The 22,142-nt window shown below is 38.7% G+C and overlaps 1 protein-coding gene across 2 annotated transcripts in view; it reads left to right on the top strand.

The window, feature by feature from the left end:
• The window catches only part of MYOM1 (myomesin 1), a 139,588-nt gene extending 120,120 nt beyond the window's left edge, over positions 1-19,468 (top strand). For both annotated transcript variants that reach the window (XM_081079059.1, XM_081079060.1), the window contains 10 exons: positions 265-332; positions 3,571-3,684; positions 4,376-4,463; positions 5,707-5,745; positions 5,842-5,947; positions 9,106-9,269; positions 11,448-11,484; positions 11,742-11,764; positions 14,064-14,119; positions 16,643-19,468. In XM_081079059.1, coding sequence (XP_080935185.1) covers positions 265-332; positions 3,571-3,684; positions 4,376-4,463; positions 5,707-5,745; positions 5,842-5,947; positions 9,106-9,269; positions 11,448-11,484; positions 11,742-11,764; positions 14,064-14,119; positions 16,643-16,936 — 989 coding nt within the window. In that variant the 3' untranslated portion in view covers positions 16,937-19,468. The remainder of the gene's footprint in view (positions 1-264; positions 333-3,570; positions 3,685-4,375; positions 4,464-5,706; positions 5,746-5,841; positions 5,948-9,105; positions 9,270-11,447; positions 11,485-11,741; positions 11,765-14,063; positions 14,120-16,642) is intronic.
• Positions 19,469-22,142: the final 2,674 nt, after the last annotated feature.

Below are 22,142 nucleotides of genomic sequence, written 5' to 3'. Positions count from 1 at the left end.
GTAAAGAGAAAAGCCTCAGTTTCTTGAACTAAATATTTACATAACAAATTAAAATGAATATTATTGCTATGTTAATGACCCTACAAATTTTTAAAAAATGAAAATATTTATTATTAAGTATGTATCCATTTAAAATATTTCAAACTCAATCTTGAATTTTAAAATTTTCACTTCAAATATAAATCACATTAGAATTTAAGAATGAGCTTTGATTTTGTGTTCATGACTAAGAAAGTGATTGCTGGTGTCATTAATATTTTATAGGTCCACATTTTGCTGAGTATTTGAGCTGGGAAGTGACTGGTGAATGTAATGTACTATTGAAATGCAAGGTAAGAAGTAAATAACTTTTTAGTATTTGATACAAGGGATATAAATATAAAATAGAATGTGAGAAGAGAAAGATCAGCTTCTCATCTCCTCCATTTGAACCAAATGATAACTTCCTTACTGTTGAATGTTACTGTAATCATTGGTTAGTAAGAAACATTTAAAGTAAAGCAATATAAAAATATGGGAAGGCAACATGAGCATTCCTATTAATTATCCTAGTTAATAAGGACAGACTGTTATTCTTTCTGTTTAATAAGCCTTTTCTTAGAGCAGTTTTAGGCTTACAAAAAAATGGAAGAGAAGCTACAGAGATTTCCTCCATACCCCCTTCCTCCATGCATACATAGCCTCCCCCATCAAAAATATGTCCTATCAGAGTGGTACCTTTGTTACAACTAATGAACCTACATTGACACATCATAATCACCCAAAGTCCTTAGTTTCCATTAGGGTTCACTCTTGGCGTTGTACCCTCTATGGATTTGGACAAGTGTATAATGACATGTATCCATCATTACATGTCATACAGAGTATTTTCACTGCCCTAAAAGTCCTCTGTGCTCTACCTGTTCTCCCCCCCCACTCTTATTAAATTATTAATTTCAGAAGAATCTCACACTGTCTTTGTTTTAGGCCAAATCTACATTCTAAGTGATAGATCTATTCCAGAATCATTCCAGCTACACTGTTTTGCCATGAAAGTTTAGCAATTTCCTATCTAAATTGTGTGACCAGAACAACAATACCTTTGTGTATTGGCCACCACTGTGCTGCCATGTGGGAGAGGATTGATAAAGAGTTTGCAGTTCACAAGCAATTGTTTTATTAGGCCTTTGGAAAGAGTTAGAAAAATGTTTGTCCTATCACATGCTGAATTATTTTGTACCTTAGCATATGGTATTGTTCAGCTGAGTGAGTCGTCAAAACGTTTTGGATAAGGAACTGTTGGATTAGATTGGAATGTGAAAGTCGTGATAGTGGACAGGTACTCCAAGGTAGAAGCATTGATTTGGCATTTGGCATGTAGTCGTCCTTATAAAAGCCAGAACCCAAGTGCCCCAGTCTCTTCTAGGTCTGATGAAATTCAAAGAAACAGCAGTCTACCAGAAATGGGGAAGAAAGATAAATTCTGGGTTTCAGCCTCTTAGCAAATGGCAGAGCTTGAAAAATGACTTTTTCAGGCAGCAGCTAAAACTCTCACTGCCTCGCTCTCCTCCTAGCTGCCCGCTGCCACATTGTCCCCTCCTCACTTTATTCTCTACACTGTACACCCCATAAACCATCCCTTTCCCAGAGACCTACATGTCCATCCTCCTTCTTTCTGTGCTACCTGTTGCACTAGACATGTGGGAGGCGAGGTTTGGTGTCCTGTCTGATGGCTTTCCTCAGAATTAGCCTCATACCCAGATTCTGAACAACCTAGGAATAGGTTCTGAATATTCATAATTCTATATTTATGCTGTTCCACGACCTGGATTGGCCTTCTTATCACAGCTTCTCTGACAAAAACTTTTCTCAAGGCCCAGCTCAATCATCTCCTAAGGCCTTCCCCTTCTCAATCCAGGTAGAATGAACTTTCCTCTGTCCTCCCATAGCTCTTTGTTTCACTATTATAACAATTTATGTACATTTGGCAATTTAAATATTCATTATATTTAATTCAGTATGTGCAGTTAAACGTTTAGTCTCATGAGACTATCACGAGCCCCACTTGGAACTAGAATACTCAAAGGAATATAGGACAAGAACCCCAGCTTGCCTGCAGGGTGATACTGGGCATTCCTCTCCTGCAAGAGTCCACATCAGGAGCTATTCCCTTCACCAACCTGAGATTACAACTCAGGTGCAAGGAGACAAGATCCACTTTGGTCAGGTGCAGAAAACACCATGGCTTTAAAAATACCTCATGCCCCAAGGAGCCACTGTCTCTTATGACAACTCCCTAGGCAGAGCACCCCAGGTCTCCACAAGGGACATGCTCAAATTACAAGAGTCAGTATACTCAGAGAAGCCAGAGCCATGGCGTCCATTTGTAGGCCCTCCCAGTCCAGATGCAACTTTCCAGTCAGGGGTCATTTCTATCATAAGCAATGTCACCTAATAACGCACTTACTTTCTATGATTCAGGAACCAGTTTATAGGATGATAAAGAATGTTTGTGTGTACTCGTTTCGTTGTACAGTTACCAGTGTTGGTTCTTATTTTAATTTATCAACTGAAATTTTTTTAACATTTTAAAACTTGCATAACATTGTTTGTAATGAGATTAAACATTTTCTGTTTGCTTGTAATTGTATTTCCTCTTTGGGAATTATGTGTACATTTGTCCAGTTATTCAGTGGAGTCTTAGGGATCATTTTCTTGATTTGTATGAAGTCTTTATTTTTTCACATAATTTTAATTGCACAAGAAATCCATGAATATACACTTCTTTGTATAAAATTAAAACATTGTAGATAAAGCTCAAGATCCCTTTAACAGTTAGTATGAAGTCTTTATCTCATTTGAAATTCATGATATGATATGATGTGTGAATAGAGGATTTAAATGAATATCCTCAAAATTGCTAAGCAATTAATTAAACTCTACTTAATGATGTTAACTAAACTTACTATGGTAATCATTTCACTACATAAATACATATCAAATCATTATGCTGTATACCTTAAACTTATGGTTATATGTCAATTATATCTCAAAACCGAAAACATTTTTTTAATTAAAAGAAATTTTAAAACAAACTTCCCCTCCACATTTATTTGCAAAGCTTCATTTACCTTTTTAAAAATATTTAGATATATGTTGGGACTTGTCTGTTCCTTTAATAAAGTCATTGGTTTTATGTGACAGACTCTTTTAATCTGATGGGATTTGTCTTCCAATGGTTTTCAGATTTTTATTTTAATTTAAGTTTGTGTGTTAGTATGTATTACCTATTCTTTCTTTTTTTTCTTGTCCACTAGATGATTTTAAGGTCAATTTTTACTGCTCGAAATAGAGATGCTATTGATTTAGTTTTATTCATTTATTCATTTTGCATATTATGAATAAATGCATATTTATGCATTTTATTCTAAACTGTTTATCAATTAAAATAGCTTTCAGTTGATTCCTTTAGTAGCTTCTGATTCTAAGTTTAGTGCATTTTCTTCTATTCAATGCTACATTAAGAATTATTTAGTTTCATAAGAATAGCATTCCCTTTTTCAAGAAGTGTAATTACGGTTTTTGTTCTAGGTGGCAAATATTAAGAAGGAGACTCTTATCATGTGGTACAAAGACGAGAGGGAGATATCAGTGGATGAAAAGCATGATTTTAAGGATGGTATATGTACCCTGCTTATAACAGAGGTAGGTGGCTATTAATGTGAAATGTGATATTTTAGTTCTGTACCCCACTTTTTCCAAAAAAACAGAGACTAGATTCTATATTCCTTTGCCCCGGGCATTTTAGTACCTTGCTTCTAACTGCTCCAAGGATCCCTACCCTGACTTCACCTAAAAAGCAAGCTGTAGGTACACAAAAGTCTCTCTCACATGATATACATATATTTGTCACATGTCCAACCAATATTGTCCAGATATTACAATACTTGCCCCTCTGAGCTACTTTTTCATAGATGGGTGAGTGGCAGGGCAGTTAAGTGGATCCTTCTTCGTTTGCTCTTAGGCCTCATGATAACTTTTTCCCTAAAATTACAATCAGACATAATATTCATTTAAGGATAGATTTTTATCTACTTTTTGTCTAAAAGAGTACCTTTCAAATATATGTGATCATTAGTTTTTAATCTGAACGCAGCATGAAGGATAAGGACTTTAGGCTTCAAATCAATTATAGCATTAGAGGGTGGAAAATCAGGACTGCTAACTGGTCAATTTATGATGGATAGGTTCATCTGTGAACTGTTCGTTGCTGACATGGCTAGATGCTTGTTCAGTGTGTGTTTTGATGGCAATAAATCACAGGGCCTTAAAAATGCAAACACCAAATTCTGAGGCTACAATAAGCTGCACTGTGATACATCTATCTTTTCCTTAGTTTTCCAAGAAAGATGCTGGGACTTATGAAGTTGTCCTGAAAGATGACAGAGGAAAAGATAAGAGCAGATTGAAGCTTGTGGATGAAGGTCAGTCCACCTATTACTGGGATCTGTTTTATGTGTTCTATGTATAGGTTATCAGAATTATGAGGGAGGCTGAGCTGATGATTGAAGTCATGCTGATTTTTTTATCCACAGATTTTTGTTTTCATTGAAATTCCAGCAGTGAACTCCTGTTATATTTGAAAAAAAAACCCTTCACTTTTAGCCTTCCTAGAAATCAGAAGTGTACTTTTGATCCTCAGAGAATTTGTAGTCTATAGTCCACTAGGGGTCTGTTTTCAATATAAATCATTTTGGTTTCCACCCTGTAAAAAAAATGTTGCACGATCAAAAACTACCGTGAAAAGTGGGTTTTAAGAATCTACTCTTAAAAGGTGGCCAGAAAGATTTATATGTGAAACTCTAAGCCTCTCAGTTATTAGCAGAGCAAGAGAGCCATTTTCATTATTCAGAGACTACCAAGAATAAATGTATCATGATAACGAAGACCTATATGTGACCCCTAAACTTCCCATTTTGTTCCTGAACAAGACCGTTAACAGGATTGCTAACAAACAGCAGAAGTTTGATTTTACCTTTCTCACTCTCGGTAGAGGCAGGCCTAAATGTGTTTATTGGCAAAAAGCATTATTAGGCTGAGAAATGTCAGGCTGATAGATGGTTAATTCATTATGAATTGATGACACCGATACTTCCTCTAATGTGAACTAAGACTTCCTGGGACTTAAAAAGAAGAGATTCTTAAAGCCAAGAACCTTCCTGGGAATCTCATTGTGGCTCTTCCTCTAGAATGTAAATATGGTGACAGTTATAAAGAGTTAGAGGGAAAAGTATCAAAACAAAAGCAGGGATCTTTTAAAACTTGATTAAAATTGAGTTATTCTCTCCAAGAGCACCTTGTGACCAATATCTTTCACCAGACAGATATTTATTTATTTATTTTAAATTTATTGGGTGACATTGATTAGTAAAATTATATAGGTTTCACGTGTACAATTCTATAATGTATCATCTGTATTTTGCATTGTGTGATCACCACCCAAAGTCAAATCTCCTTCCATTACCAAATTTCCTTTCATACATTTGGCCCCCTAATTTGCCCTTTTCTACCTCCCGCTCTTTCCCTCAGGTAACCACCATGCTGTTGTCTGTGTCTATGAGTGTTTATTTGTTAGACAGATGTTTTTGATGTCTCACTAACAGCTTGAGATTTGACCTTACACTGAGCATTGTTATCCTGAAGCTTTGTCTATGAATCTATCCACAGCCTTTAAAGAACTGATGACTGAAGTATGTAGAAAAATAGGTAAGTTAAAATGTTCTCACCAACCACAGTGCTTCATTATTCTGGATGGGTGGATGGGCTTACAGGGGTATGAAATATGCTGTCTTCTTCTTCCAGCTTTGTCTGCTACAGACTTGAAGATCCAGAGCACAGCTGAGGGCATCCGGCTCTACTCTTTTGTTACCTACTACCTGGATGATCTAAAAGTTAACTGGTCCCACAAGTAAGTAAATGGGAACGTAATTGCTGTGTAGAAATTCTTTCTCCAGTGGAGTGAAAAAAGGTGGGAAAAACAACAGCAACCCTCCCGACTCTCAGGCAAGGAGTCTTCTGACTTTTCAGGTCTGACACTGATGAGCACAGGACAGAAGCACCCAGGACATCCCCTTAGTGTGAGGTTAGCACGTTCCCTTAACACGTGCATGATGAGGTCAGTGACGGCTCACAGCATCTGTCTCTGATCAGGGCAGGACCATAATTTGTAGACATCTCTGTAATGTGACCTCTACCTCAAGATGGTCGTGCTTAGTCTCTCTCTGCCTTGTGAGGCATCCAAAATCAGCTTCCGATCCTCTCTTTCTACACACAGCTAACCCGTGCCGTGCTCTGGAACAAAATTAAAGCAGCATGTACCAGGAGGCACCAAATTTCCCATGATATGAATTAGTGACCACTCACCAGAGAAACCTAATACAGAAGCGTGTCTGAGTTAGTTATTGTTGTTGTGTGTAGCAGTTAGCACAGTTGGCCATATCGTGTTCCTTGTCCACCCTTGGAAGGCTGGGAGATCTCAAGATGATTTTGGGAAAATGTATTTGAACAGGATTGAGCCTGAAGATCTGTTCTAATCCCAGGCTTCCCTCATGGAGTTCTGGAGGGATTCCATTCAAGTTCACCTCTGGGATTCCAAGAGGCAAAACAGGTTTCTAAGTCAAACGAGTTCTCCATTTATACTTTTGATGTTATCCTTAACCTCTGTGCTTCCTTGAAATTTCCTGAGCTGAAAGAAAACAACAGCCTGGCACAGAAATCTAATGGGGCACAACCACTTTCAGTCCACATTTAGGATGCAGCAGACACTCCTTAAAATCCTTGTGAGCAAGCCCCGCTGAGCAGTTGGCCACTGTGGCATCTCCAGGAGTAGGCAGACAATGAGTTTGTTTGTATCTTCCCTTCAGTGGATGTTTACAATACGCCTGGCACTGCTCCAAGACATTGAGATGTATACATTTATTTAACATGCACAACTCTTTGAGGTGGGTACTTCTCACTTCAGTGAAGAGGAGGTTTAGACTAGGGGAGGTGACTACCTGAGGTCACACAGCTAAGTGGTGGGGAGAGGGCTGAGCCCAGGCCGCCTGGCTCCAGAGTCTCCCAGCTATGGCACTACCCCTGTGTTCAAGTAGCATCAGACATCTAGATTAACATTTAATCAGAACTGGGTCCCACCACAAAACAAACATTTGTGTTTTCCTTAAAATGACTTTCTTGTGACGTAGAACAGTGTTTTATTATTTTATTATTATTAATTTCCTGAGTTCTAAAAAAAAAAACGAGAAGTGAAATTCCAATGTAGAATTCTTGGGGTTTCATTCCTTTCAGAATATATTTTAGGAAAATAATTCTCAGTAAAAATAGATAAAATTTCAGGAAATTCCTGTGTGACACCTAAAACATTCTAATATATCAGTCTGAAGACTGAGAAGATAAACTAATTAAATCATCAATCAAAAGGCTTTACGCCATCTCTAAAAGGATTACTTGTAGAAAAAAAATTTATAGCATTGAGTTTTGAACAAACTTGCAAACATAGACTAGCAAGACACAAACTTTTTCCATTATTCGGTCTAGTCATCTAAATGAGTGTTTTGTGTATCCACATGCACATGAACAATTCAGGAGACAAGGATTGTCTTCACTGTCTTTATGTCGGTATGTGGCACAATGGAAAAAAACTTGAAATAGGTTTTAGTTTTGACTTTGCTCCTATATTCCTTTGGATCTTAAGCAAGTCATTTAATTTTTCTGAGTTTCACACAATAATACCTACTCTATCCCATGATACTAATGAACCCAATGAAAGAATGAAATTAGTTGTACTTTGTAAACCATGAAGTGCTTTACAAATTTAAGGTACTATTATGCATGTGAGCCAGAGATTCAAGAACTCAACATTTATCATAGTAAAGCAGAGCACTGTCTGTCTTTCTAGCTCTCTAAGACATATATATTGCTCAGGCTGAAGTCTATGGGTACAGATGGGTTCCTTTAGCTTACATTTTATGACATTTTAATTTTAGTATCTTTTAAAGAATGTACTGTGTAAGAAAAATGCTGAATATTTATTTGAAAACAGAAACTTTCCTTGGCAGAGATCTTTGTTTTTCTGTTTTTTTAAAGTTCATTTTGCTTATTATAGCTACAAACGTTATACATGCTTGTTTTAGAAAATATATTTATATCATACTACAAGTTAGAGATTAAAATATGATGTTATCCATAGTTTTTCTCATCATAGTATGAACATTTTGGGGTAATATCTCCATCTTTTCTTTAAGAATAATTGTTAATAAAATAAAGTAATTTTGTCCAGCGCCCATTTTCCTTATTTCCTTACATGTTAGCAAACTCTTCGTAAAGTGACTTTTAACATCATTGAGAATATATCCACCTCTATCTTTCTCTTATTTCATCTAAAAAGTGGCATTACTAAACCATCAGATCACAAATCAAACTGTTCTATTTGCTTGTATTCTCTTGTAATGCAAAGAACAGAATGGATGGCTCTGCTCATGAACTACTATACAATACCAAGAAACTCATATTCAGGGGCAGAGAATGTGCCTCATTCATTTTGGCAGCAACTCAGCTTTTCATTACTCTTGGCCTTACTACCATGTTTACGAAAGTTTTAAATAGCTTTGTAACCACATATGTCAATGGATGTCAGCCACAGATGAACCTCCTTAATTCTGTTTTTGACTAGCTTATCCATAGACCATCTGCATGAAATATGCAGTAATATAATAGGTACCTTGGCCATTTCGCTTCAAAGATTCCCTTAGTCCCACAAATAAGCCCAAGCACAAAGATAATTAATATCACTGAGAAGTATTGGTGTTGCAATCTGCCTGGGCCCCAGACTACTACTGGGAGTTAAATGTGAGACTGTCAGACCCCCAACCCCCATCCCCCACCCTGGGCCTTGGAATCCAAGTTTGGTGATTCAGCATTCATCATTTCTCTGAAGCAGTAGAACATATGTGGATCCCATATTATATGAAAGCCTGCAAAACTTTATGTTAAGACCTTCAATAAGAGACAAAGTAAAGGTCAGCTCTAGAGGAAAGCAAACAATGACGTTTCCTTTGATTTGAACAGTGAGACTGCCATTAAGTACACAGACAGAGTTAAGAGTGGGGTCACCGGGGAGCAGATCTGGCTGCAAATCAATGAGCCCACTCCAAATGATAAAGGAAAATATGTAATGGAGCTCTTTGATGGCAAAACAGGACACCAGAAGACAGTGGATCTTTCAGGAGAAGGTAAATGCATGTTCTGCAGATTTGAACTTACTTTGGAGGGGTGGGCTTTTTAAAAAGAATGAAGTGTGATAAGAGGTTTGCCTATTGAAAGGTGACTGGAGATTTTAATAACGCAGTTTAAATTCAGCCACAGTGGTAGAAGCAAGAATTCAGTGGGTGGGGAATCAGTGAAAAGTAAACACTACTCTTTCAAGATGCTGACAAAGAAGGACAGATTGATTTACAATCACTTGAGCAAGAACAAACAGTGAAAAAGAATAGTTTTATGATGACTGAAATTTGAACATGTTCATTCCTAAGCAATCAGCTGAGTCGGAAGGATTGAAGATGTGAGTGAGGGGGAACAATTGATATATCAGAGTTCTGAGGAATGCAAGGTTGGTGATCCAGGGCAGGGGTGACAGTGTTGACTTTGGAAAGGAGCAGGAATACCTTTTTTTCAGAAACCAGAGGGAGTAAGTGTGAATAAGCAAAGATAAATATTGAGGAGAACAGAAGGTAGTTAGAAAAGTTGGATCCTATGGCTTCAGTTTTCTTGGTCATCTGCTGAGAGAATGGGGGGTTCTGGAGAGACTGGGGAAGAGGAGGAGAAAGTCATGAGAGATGTGGACAAAAGGCTTCCACCTAACATAGATGACAAGTGATGCACAACTATTAGTTAAAATTTAAAAAGTTAAAACATACACAATCGTTCATAAAAATTTAAAAACACGTTGCTGTTTCTCCCTCTCCTGGTACTATACTCTTCATCTTATTTATTATTTCCTGGAAAAGTGAAAGCCTATCTGAAGTTACTAAAGGAGACTGGGGACTGACTTTCTCTTCCACTTTTTCATATATTAAAATGCTATCTAAATATGCCATAACGCTCAGTGTTTTAATCCTGAGAAAGTAGGTTCATAATTTAGAGAGCAGGCTTTTGACCCTGCATTGAGTTGTTTTGTGCTAAGTTCCTTATCCTCACACCCACCCTACTCTCCTGCCCATGAAGATGGAAAATGCTTGGTGAAGTGTCTCTTCAGGGAATGGAAGCAGCTGCCTCCAGGACTCAGACATTCCAGGCGACACTGTGCCTGTGCCTGAGTCACATACTACAGTGATAACGGATTTCTTCCACAGTCCATCTGATACTTTGAAACACGATAGAAAAAGGCAAACAAGATATGGGTAGATAAATTTAAAACTTTTTAAAATTTACTTTTACTCTCTGGCCCATCAGAGCTTATTTAACTACCCTGTTCTCAAATCCCCCTTAACCCAAAGTTGTGGATTATTTTACTCGCATTGACACTGCCACCAAACACACATCGGCAATCCTGTGCCTCTTTCTCAGTGACATGGGAAAAGGAAGAGTACCAAGCTCTTAGCTTGGTTTACCCTAACTAGTCTTTCTCCAGAGATTTTAAGCCTGACTTTTATGTTTATTTTTTCCATCTGTAAAAGGAAGGGGGCGGGGGGACTAGTATTATATAAATATTTTCTAGATGTGAAATATTATGATTCCCAGACCACAGAGAAGTTTAAAGACGAGGTGAGAGAGATTTCAAAATGAAGCTGCCTTTTGTGGCTTACTCTACAGACTCAGAAAAAAATATTTTAGAACTGTAGAGCTCCCAATTCCTTGTCTCACGGTCTTTTATCTCATCCCCTGCCTGGCATAGAGGCATTGCTTCAGGCAAGCACGGCACACGCTGTGAATGCAGTAACTCCCTGTGCTAAATCTTTAACACAAACAGATGGGCCAGCCCCATCACATAGAAACATTCAACTGTCTAGCTCGGAGGCCATGGCATGTGGGATGATTTAATAAAAGAAAAGCCTTTTTGATGCTCAGGATGTTTATTAGACGACCAACTTTTATTCGAAACAGACCTCTTTTCCCATTTTATGTTTGGTGGAGCTAATCTTTGCCTTTCCGTTTGAGGGTTTGAAGGTCTCTCGTGGAATTGAAAGCTTCTAAAATCCACTAGTTCACATTTTCTACCTAAAAAGTATTTGCTCGTTAAGTCCATCAAGTTGTAGAGTGAACGCATAGATGTAGTCTTATTGAAAATCAGCTTAGTTGTATCTGCGCTAATCACATTGACCTCACATTGTGAATTTTGTATAATTGGTCCCTGTGTGTCATCAGTTCCAGATGAGAAAATTCTAACTTCTCTTTTTTTTTCCCCCTTAAAGCATATGACGAAGCCTTTGCCGAATTTCAGAGATTAAAGTAAGTCCCTTTTTTCTAGCCAATGCCATCTGCATGCACTAATGTCTCTGGAACATTTTGTATGCTGTTTCCCCATCTGAGTGACAGAGAGGGTCTTTCATTTTGACAAGCGCAATAAAAGCAGCTCTTCCCACTGCTTTGTTGAGCAGCAAAATGTCTCTTAGGTAATGAAATGCAGTCAAGGTTAGCTACTTTGAAGTAACACTAAAACCAAATTCTTCTTTGTTTGTATGTTTGTTCGTTTATCTCAACCACAGACAAGCTGCCATTGCCGAGAAAAGTAAGTAAACCCCCTTCCCGTTTATTCCTGGCATAGTTTCAAAATACAACTTTTATTTTTCTATTATGACTACAGATGGCGGAGAGTGAAAGTGGGTCTTTTTTCTTTTTCTTTTTCTGTTTGAATCTTAGGTGTTCTACATATGTTTTCATTTATTCTCTTGAGTAAGACTGTCTATGAAAAGAAGGTCTCAGGTTACACTATAAGAATGTCACACAACTCTTGACTTGAGTTGTCACCCAGCCAGCCTTCTAGAGAAATCTCTAGGCTGCAAATCACACAATAGATTGTAAGTCACTTGCAAAAGGCCTAACATATCAGAAACATTTATATTATATTAAAGAAAAGAAGAAATAAGAATATTTGTAAATTTAAAATCTGAAACTGGTCCCCCAACAAGTACTCTGCATTTTCCTGAGACCTCTGTAGGAGAAAAGATGTAAGGCCCTCCTTTTTTTCATTTCACTGGACACAGTCTGCGCGAACAAACACCAAACTGTCATGTCTACGTACCCAAAAGTGAGCTCACTACTAAAATCTATCAACCATTTGCTTCACACGTAGATATTTTAAGAAGCATTCAGACAGTCTTACAGAATCCCAGAAGTCACAAACTAACCCGTCATAATAATTCAGGTTCTTTCAATGTGTGGGAGGCAGACTTTGAAAACTGTTGAGGGTTAAAACGGTAGACTCCATCCTGAGCTGGAGTGGAAGGGAACCAGGAGCAGGAGTGAGAAGTGAAGTCATCTATCTGCCTTTTCATAACTCTAGGTCATCCAGCATAGAACTTCTCATCTTTGCTGTTCACTGCTTTCTTTCCTCCTTTCTGCTCTCTCCCTCTCCGTACTCAGGCCCTGGGTTTATGAGGCAGAGGCTAGCAGTGAATGGGGCAGATGCCAGCATGAGGGGCATGCTAAGGAGAGGCCAAGCCACAGGGAGCGTTTCTTGTTGGCACCCAGTATGTTCCTCCTGTACCTGTACACAGAAGCAAAGCCCAGGCCGCAGCAGTTGACAGCCACTTCCCAATCCTGAACTCTCTTTTGGGCAAGGAGCCCTACCTTCCCTCCAGTTCATAAACATTTTCCTCAGATCTCTGGATCACAGCAGCTTAGAGCTGGAAGAGATGTTAGAGCTCTTCTAGCTCCATGTTTTTAAACTTTACTTACTTCAGACAAAAATCTTCCACACAGACCCAATATGTAAAACAGGTGAAAACGGAGTTACCGTTATTGGTGTTGGAATGGAGACCTGGCTCACTGACTCAGTGCCCATCTTGACCTCCTCGCAGGCCCCTCAGAGGAATCCCTTAGATGCTGTAGAGCAGAGTTTAGACGTCATGTCTACAGGGCTAATGCAACCCTCCCTCATTCTACATACAGGTCAGGAGACTGAGTTCCACACAGTGACATGATTCTCCTAATATCACACAGCAAGGGGCACAGGGAGCCAGATGATGGGTTGGGCTTACAGGTGGTGTAAGGTGCAATGGAAAGGAGAATGCAGTCAAGACTCAGTCAAAGCTTTATCCTGACTTAGGGGAGAAAAGAATTGTGAAAATAAGGATCAAGAGTGACACATAAATGAAGCCTAAAAGTGAGACAGTCATTGTGTTAGTGCCAGAGAGAGTGACTTTGAGTGAATTACAGACAGGTTTCTTTCTATGAGGCTGAGCACATGGCTTGTCTGGGGAGTCAGCCCTGGATTTCAGCACCCTTCCTGCACTTCGTCCCTTCACATGTGGGCCTTTGTACTCATGGCCATAGACAGCAGCCCTGAATAGCGCTACCAAGAACTACCAGGAGACAAGGAAGAGAAGCTCTGTAGGGAAAGCCTCAAAGAAAGCCCATGTCTACATGAGCCTCTTGATTTCCCTGGCCTACAGCCTCCAATTATGCAACCTTTATGAGTCATAGGGAAGCCCGTAAAAGAGGCCATGCTGAGCTTGGAGACCTTCCATAGAGATCTGCTCTGCCTCCTCACGCTGAGCCCCACTGCTCTACAGAAGGGCCAGGGCTGAAAATAGCTGTGAAAATTATAGAGCTTGATCCAACAAAGTGATCTCAAGCTGATATTTTAGGTACAGATAGAGACACCTGTGCACACGAAATATATGTGTAAAAGGTTAACATTCAACATCACCGGATCATTTTCTTATTTTTCATATAGAAAACAGGTATAAAATCACTGGAAGGAGAGGGAGATTAAACTGGAAAATTAGTTCCCGGGGATGGTTTTGTGAGTGTGATTGCTGACACGCATCATTTCAGTGATTAACCAGAAGCACCTCTGCTTGCAGATCGCGCCCGGGTGTTGGGCGGTCTCCCTGACGTGGTCACTATCCAGGAGGGCAAGGTAAGCACAGAGCTCTCCTGTCCCTGCTTCTTCCACACTAAGAATGGCTTCCACTGCCTCAGACTTTGTTCCTTCCTTTAAGAGCCATCCCACCCTCTTCATCGGTGCATGGCTGCTTATGCTTGACTTCAAAAGAGCCAAATACAGGGTTGAAAATGAAGTCATGTTCACAGTCATCTTAATATTTTGGGCCACGCATCAGGATGCAAGTTTGTCTGATGTGGGCACATGTAGACCACTAACCAGAGTTACCCTCTAAAATCATGAGAAGAGGAAAATGTTCAAACGAAACTATACGACAAATATAATTGAAGAAGAAACGACCTCTAACACCTAGTGGAAACTGGCTCACCTACCTCACCTTTGAAGGGAAACGTGCTACTCCTTGAATTTCTGTAGGGTCTATTTTAGTTGAAAACTGACTTCTTTACATTTAGTTTTAACATGGTATTTCTTGACTCCATAATAATTTCTCTGAAAAGCAATGAACATAATTTCTAACCTGAATTCATTCTCTTCATCCCTATGTTTCATTAAAACAAGTTTAATACACCAGTTATAGGGGTAGAGGTATTTGTAGTGGAATAAAACCTTTTCCCATTGCAAAGTGGCAATGGAGACATACAATAGGTAATTGGAACTGGGGTGATAAAACAAGGCATATCTAAAGGCTTTAATGAATGGTAGGTTTCATCTAGATGCATTTCTTCATTTCTTCATGGGTGAAATATATGACCACAATGACTTTAAGCTCAACCGTCACAGAGTTGCTTTTGTTTTTAAACTCTATTTTCCATTTTCATCATCTAATGAGGTTCAAAATATTCAACTCACTGGGTCGAAGTGAGAATTAAGAGGCAGAATGTATGTGAAAGCACTTTGTGATCTATAACTCAAATTGAAAGTATGGATGATAGTTTTTCCATTACAGCTAAGGTATTTAGTTTTGTTTGGTTTTGGCAAAAGTTTTAACCCCCAAGTAATCAGTTTTCAAAATCATATACCTCGTCTGTCTGCTTGGATAGGTTTAATGGCAATAGTTTGACTCTTTTTTTCCCCTGAGATGTATTTGTAGAACAATTCAGTAAGAAATGCTAATTAATCATGGAAAGAAAACAGATTTCTTAATCCCAATTTTAAAGGATACTTTTACAGAAGAGGTAACAAGTGATCCATACAGATATTTATTTAGAAGGATATCTTTTTCCCTGTATATTGTGGGCCCTAGTTCTTTTCCTTATAATTACTGGATTTTAGGAAGAAAAAAAATGCAATAGTGGAAATTAAAAGGTGAAGTAAATTCAATATCGTTGGCCATCACGGAAATGCAAACTAAAAACAATGAAATATCATAACACACCTATCAGAATTGCTAGGATGAAACAGGGACAAAAACAAATGCTGGTGAAGATGCAGAGAAACTGAATCAGTCATACATTGTTGGTGGAAATAAAAATCAAAATTGTACAGCCACTCAAGAAAACAGTTTGGTAATTTCTTAAAAAATGAAACATGCATTTACCGTATGACCCAGCAATTGGACTCCTGGGCATGTATCAAAGAGAAATTAAAACTTATCATAGAAAAATTAAAATTTATAATTTCTATAAAGGGCAACACCAGAGATTCTTGTGGTGACGGGACTGTTCTGTGTCTTGACTGAGGTAGTGGATACATGAAACTAGACAGGTTACAGAATTGAATAGAAGTAAACACACACAAATACAAGTGAGTACAAATAAAACTGGGGAAATCTAAATAAGATCAATGGATTGTACCAATGCCAATATGATGGTTGTGATATTATGTTGTAGTTTTGTAAAATGTTACTATTGGGGGAAACTGGGTAAGGATACACACGATCTCTCTATTATTTTTTACAACTGTATATGAATCTACAATTACCTAAAACATTTCCAACAAAAACGTAAGGTAAAATAAGACTATAGGCCTAAACATTGATCTTTTAAAATAAGAGGGTTTCAGCACAGATGGAAATATAATAAAATGTTAGGAATACATTTTGGTAGGGCACCTTTGCACCTGCAACAGATTAGGTAAGTTTTCAGGGAGAAATAGAATGAGGAAGATGGAATTTGAAAATGACTCCCATTATTTGAAACAGATGTTAGGATTCTGCTGCTGGGCCCTGTGATGGAATTGAAATGCAAAAATGAGCAGGTGGTGATTATGGCAGTGAGGAGATTTCTCTACTGAGACAGAGTCCAAAATGCCACATTAGAGCAAAAGGCATCTGTGTTTATGAAAGCAAAAATGGAGATGGGAAGTGGAATTAAACTCTGTGTGGTTATGATAATAAGCATTCCCAAACCCAGAAACCCTAAAGAAACCTACTCAGGTTTGATTTCAAACTATAACTCACACACACATAATAAGTTCAAACCCTGATATGAGAGGTTTATGTTTATCCTTCATCAGATCATCCTACACTCCCAGAGGTGTCTTGAAGTTGGATCGTTATATCTGATACCTCTCCTCCCTCTCATAAAACCTGTTTTACAGGCGCTGAATCTCACTTGCACTGTGTGGGGCGACCCAACTCCGGAGATCTCATGGTTGAAGAATGAGAAGTCCCTAGATTCGGATGACCACTGCAACCTCAGGCTCGAAGCCGGCAAGACCGCCTACTTCACCATCAGCGGGGTGACCACCTCCGACTCTGGCAAATACGGGCTGGTTGTGAAGAATAAGTATGGCTCAGAGACCAGCGACTTCACCATCAGTGTGTTCATCCCAGAGGAGGAGGCCAGGATTGCCTCTGCGATGCCTCAGAAAGGCAATAAGCAGTCCAAGTGACCTGAGACCTGCAGGAGGGCGTGTGAGGATTGCTGTGCTGTGCAGGGGGTGTGGGCTAAGTGCAAGGAAGTCTTCATGCTTTCTACTCTCTACTTGTGTGCTGGCTTAGGGGGGAAATTATCAGATCTTTTATTCATATATAAAAAAAAAAGCACCAACTAACATTTTGAGAGTTTTTCTTTACAAGTCATGTGTTAAGACAGTACCATTGGTAGTACAAATATTAGGAAACAGTTTTAAGGAAAAGACCAGAATAAAGTGAGAGGGATGTTGAATGATGATGGTCGGAGACCAGACAAGTGTGTTGTGGAGCAGTTTGGACTTGGCTATCCTTTCTTCAGTAACTTCTCATGGATTGCAATTATACTTCAGCATCCTATCAAGATGGATACTAGTTGTTAAGCCAACCAGTATGTTTCATGTGTTGTTGTGACAGTGATGTACATTTCTGTTGGCGGTCTTGTGATTTGGAACCTCCTCAGTATTAATAAACAGTCCTCACACCTTTCCTCTTCCCCATCAGTGTTTCTCTCATTCTTACTCTTTGGCTGCTCAGTTGGGTCACTTCTGCTGCATCTCTCTCAGGGTGTCTAGTGCCAGAATTGGGGACTAAGGGCCAACAGCTAACAGAAAAAGAACGCTCATTCTAAATTCAGAGAACTGCCAGCTTTGGGGCCTTCTTCTCCTTGTATGTCTTGCCAGCAGGCAGCATTCTGCTTTAGGAAATTTAGTTTTATCCCCAACCCTACCCCCACACCTCCTTCTCCACAGACACACAATCACTCACACACCACTGGAGGGAAATAATAATGGTGAAAGGGGGTTTCTTCGCTCCTTCCTCCTACCAAGGGTGAGGGGTGGGGCAACAGAGTCCCTTATACAGTCTGCAGGGACACCTACACATCCTTTCCTTTGCAAAGTTCAGGACTGGAAATTGAGTCTGATCTGACTGTTACTGACTCCCTTGTCCAGCCAAGTGCCCCATACTGCTGCCGTGACGTTGAACACTGGGCAGGAGCACACACTGAGCTCTCCCTGACAGGCATGGCAAGTCGATGAGTTCCCAGAAGGTCAAGGGGCCCTGTGGAGGGCAGCTGACTTTGAGCAGTCTGAAGTTCTCCTTTCCTCAGCAAAAGGGCTCCCTCTGGACAAATGGACCTAGAAAGAAAATGAACACCAGCAGGGTAGCCAAAGAGAGGAGAAAGGAGGGAAGCAGGGACAGATCTGTGTTCCAAGGAATTGTGCAGATGAGCGGTCCCTAAAACTCTCCACAGAACCCCAAATGCACTTTCATGAGACCAGCAGCAGGGTCCTCAGGGTCGGGAGAAGAGAGGGAGGGAGATGTGTGCAAGTAGAACACACTACCCCACTCCCAATTCCATGCCACTGGAGCCCAGACTGGGGACAAAACAAGAAGGATTTTGAATCCAATGAAAATACAACTTTTAAACCATGTGTTCTAATGTGAGAGCTTAGAAAATCAAAGTATGCTATCATTCAGATCCCTGCCATCCAGCGGAGACTTGATGGAACTCAGTGGCAGTGAGGGAGGAAAATGGCTTTTGTATTCATAGCTCTATAAACTGAGACTTCTCAATACAATGGTTATAAGAATTATTTCAGCCATTATAATGACAAAATTAAGTCAACTACATCATGATTTGATGGCTTAGGTAAAAAGCTGCTGTTTCTACAAGGGAAAAAGAACTGAAACCATAGATCTATCAATTCAATGATGCTGAAGGTCCTTTTAACTTACAAGAATTCATGAATCTGTGACCTGCTAAATGTGAGGTATTGGTACAAAGAGGATCGTATTGGAGCACAGAAAAGACTATTCGGAGTTTAGTTTTATAAAATAAATATTCAATATACTAAAGTAATAAATTTAAAAATCTAGATCTTCCTAAGTTCTTGAACTTTAGCTTGAAAAAAAACTCATTTTTCTATTGAAAAATCTAACTATTCTGGGTATCTACCCAAAAAATCTGAAAGCATTCCTCTATAGAGACCCGTGTACTCCAATGTTCATTGCAGCTTTGTTTACGGTGGCCAAGACATGGAAACAACCAAACTGTCCATCAATAGATGAATGGATAAAGAAGTTGTGGGATATATACACCATGGAATACTATTCCGCGTTAAGGAAAGATGATATAGGAGCATTTGTGACAACATGGATGGATCTTGAGAGTATAATGCTAAGTGAAATAAGTCAGACAGATAAAGCAGAGAACCCTATGATTTCACTGACATGTGGTATATAAACCAAAAAGAACAAGACAAACAAATGAGAAAGAAAAACTCATAGACACAGACAATAATTTAGTGGTTACCAGAGGGTAAGGGGGTGGGGGGTGGGTGATGAGGGTAAAGGGGATCAAATATATGGTGATGGAGGGAGAACTGACTCTGGGAGGTGAACACACAATGGGATTTATAGACGATGTAATACAGAATTGTACACCTGAAATCTATGTAAATTTACTAACAATTGTCACCCCAATAAATTTAATAAAAAAAATTATATTCAAAAAAAAATCTAACTATTGAATAAAATCTATTTTAAGGGTATTTTATTAGTACAACGAATTCCCTTTAACTTGTTAAACTGTACTTATGAGGTAATATATTTGTTTTCCATGTTAAGTACTACCATTGTCTGACTTAACAAACAAAAGCTTTCCAAGAACTTAAATAACCTTAGTTACCTATAAAATTAGTATATAAATATGGGAAATTTTGAGTTCTCTTAAGTGTTCTCCTTACATAAGAACTTAAGAACTCTTAAGTGTTCTCCTGTATATAAACTTAGTAAGACTTCAACATGAAATCACAATCACTAAGCATTTTAAGGTAGAATCATAAAGCTGAACTATTACTAGGATAAATTTTCTAAACTATTTTAAGCACACAAAAATCAAATATGCACAGATGCCATAATGCAAAAATAACGACATTGCCTGTTTATAGCTTCTAGGGCGTGGGACTGGAGTTTGAAAACCCGTGCCAGAACGAGAGACACAGACTCAGGTTGTTCAAGATGGGGAGCCGCACACCAAGATCTCTGCACAGACCTGGGGTGCACAAAGGGTAGCCCACTCAAAAAAAAAACAACAGAAAAATAAAAAACCGGGAATAGTGAAAATATCACAAACTCAAACTAATATGGAGGAGCTATATGGAAGCTTGCCATCTGCCTGGAGGTGGTTCTGGGTAGAAAAACAAAGTTAATGGATTCCTGAAGCCAATCCTGCAGGTTTTGGGGGTCCAGATTTACAGCACCCCAAGGTGTAGGAATCCCAAGCCAAGAGTTCCCCCAAAATAGCTAATATCTGGGGCCCCAGGGAAGCAAGTGTAAAACGACAAGGGACTTCTGTGTCTGCCCACAGAGGGTACTGTTAAGGAAATTGTCCTCCCACCGTAAACAACTAGAAAACCAGGCAAAAAATACGGGGAAGCACTGGGGGTACTAGCTGGCATACATGCAGGTCTGTGATCCCTGAAAGAAGGGAAATAGTAGTGAGAGTCTGTGATTGCTCCAACTTATTGCCTGGACAGACTGTTCAGGCTGCAGTTCAGCCAGGGGGAACCCAAACAGAACCTGATCGTCTCACTGAATTGAGGGGATAGAGATTAAAGTTCAAGGAGACTGAGGTGGCTAGAATTTGTGGTAAAGTGAATTAAAGAGAAGTGTGTTGCACAGAGAGAGAGCACTGGGTCTCTAGCTGAGCTCTGCTCTGTGGGTGGTGGGGAAAGAGCCACCAAGAAGTAGTAGGCCAAGCAGTCCTTGGCGCTCACACAGGCTGGGAATAGTTTTCCTTCCCACAAGCTGAAATGAAAAGACTTAGTAATACATGGAACATCGGGTAGAGTGCTCAGAAGTGTCTCACCTTAGTAGTGGGACTAAATTCACCCTAGACTAAAAGTTGCCCTAACGCCCAAACAAAGCTTAAAAGCAAGCCTTAAAAGGATCAAATATCTGCAATTACCTAATGGTGTGTCAGAACAAAGTACAGCACACTTTAAATGAATACATTTTCCAACAGTGTGAAATTCACAATAGCTGGCATCCAATCAAAAACATCCAGTCAACAGATATACAAAGATACAAGAAAATACCACAAATCACCAAGATAAAAGTAAATTAAATAAGTCTTGGGGATGTAATGTACAGCATGGTGACTATAGTTAGCGATACTGTATTATATATTTGAAAGTTGCTAAGAGAGTAGATCTCAAAAGTTCTCATCACAAGAACGATAACTACGTTAAGTGATGGATGTTACCTAAACTTATTGAGGTAATCATTCCACAATATATACATATATCAAATCATCATGTTGTACACCTAAGACTAATACAATGTTCTATGTCAATTATATATCAATAAAACTGGAAAAAGTACACAAACATTATGGAAGTATCAAGAATAATTAGTTATTAATTTAATATTCTTTGAGCAGATAATAAAAATTCAAAATAATTTTTAGTCATTTTAATACTATGTAATTCCAACAGCAAAAGTATAAATATATTATACTTTCAAAAAAGATACTTAAGTATCTCTTGAAATACAATGACCTATGTGTATATCAGTAATTTATTGGTGGCTTATAAGTATGTAACTTGAAATATTATTACCACAGTTTTATGATCATTAACCTGTTTAAGTGAGCAGATCTCTATAATCTAATAAAATAATACACATTTAGGGGGAAAAAGAAAGTACACTAACAAAAATAAATCCAGAAATAACAGATGATATAATTAGCAGACATGGACCTTAAAATATCTATTATAACTATATGCTATATTTTCAAGAAGGAAAAGAAGGAAAGATTGACTATATTTTATTAAGTAGCAACAGGGAAGAATACCAAAGCAGATCATAAAGAATTTGCTGAAAAATATTCATAAAGAGAAAGTCTTAAAAGCAGCCGGGGCGGGGGAAAAGACAGATTATGTAGAACAGAAGTGAAAATGACACAAGACTTCTCATGAGAAACTGTAGAAGTCAGAGGACCATGGAGCAAGGTCTTTAAAGTGCCAAATTGAAAACCAAACAAAAAATTCTCAGCCTACCTTCTCTACCTACTGGTAATAGTATTCTAAAGTTTAGACAAAAATCAAGACTTTGTCTGGCAAACTAAAAGCAGAGCAACCTACTACCAGCAGATCTGCACCGCAGAAAATGTTAAAAGAA

This window comes from Rhinolophus hipposideros, assembly GCF_964194185.1.
Source record: "Rhinolophus hipposideros genome assembly, chromosome: 17".
Lineage (NCBI taxonomy): Eukaryota > Metazoa > Chordata > Mammalia > Chiroptera > Rhinolophidae > Rhinolophus > Rhinolophus hipposideros.
The sequence above is the reverse complement of the archived record's forward strand: the minus strand, read 5'-3'. Positions and strand labels throughout refer to the sequence as shown.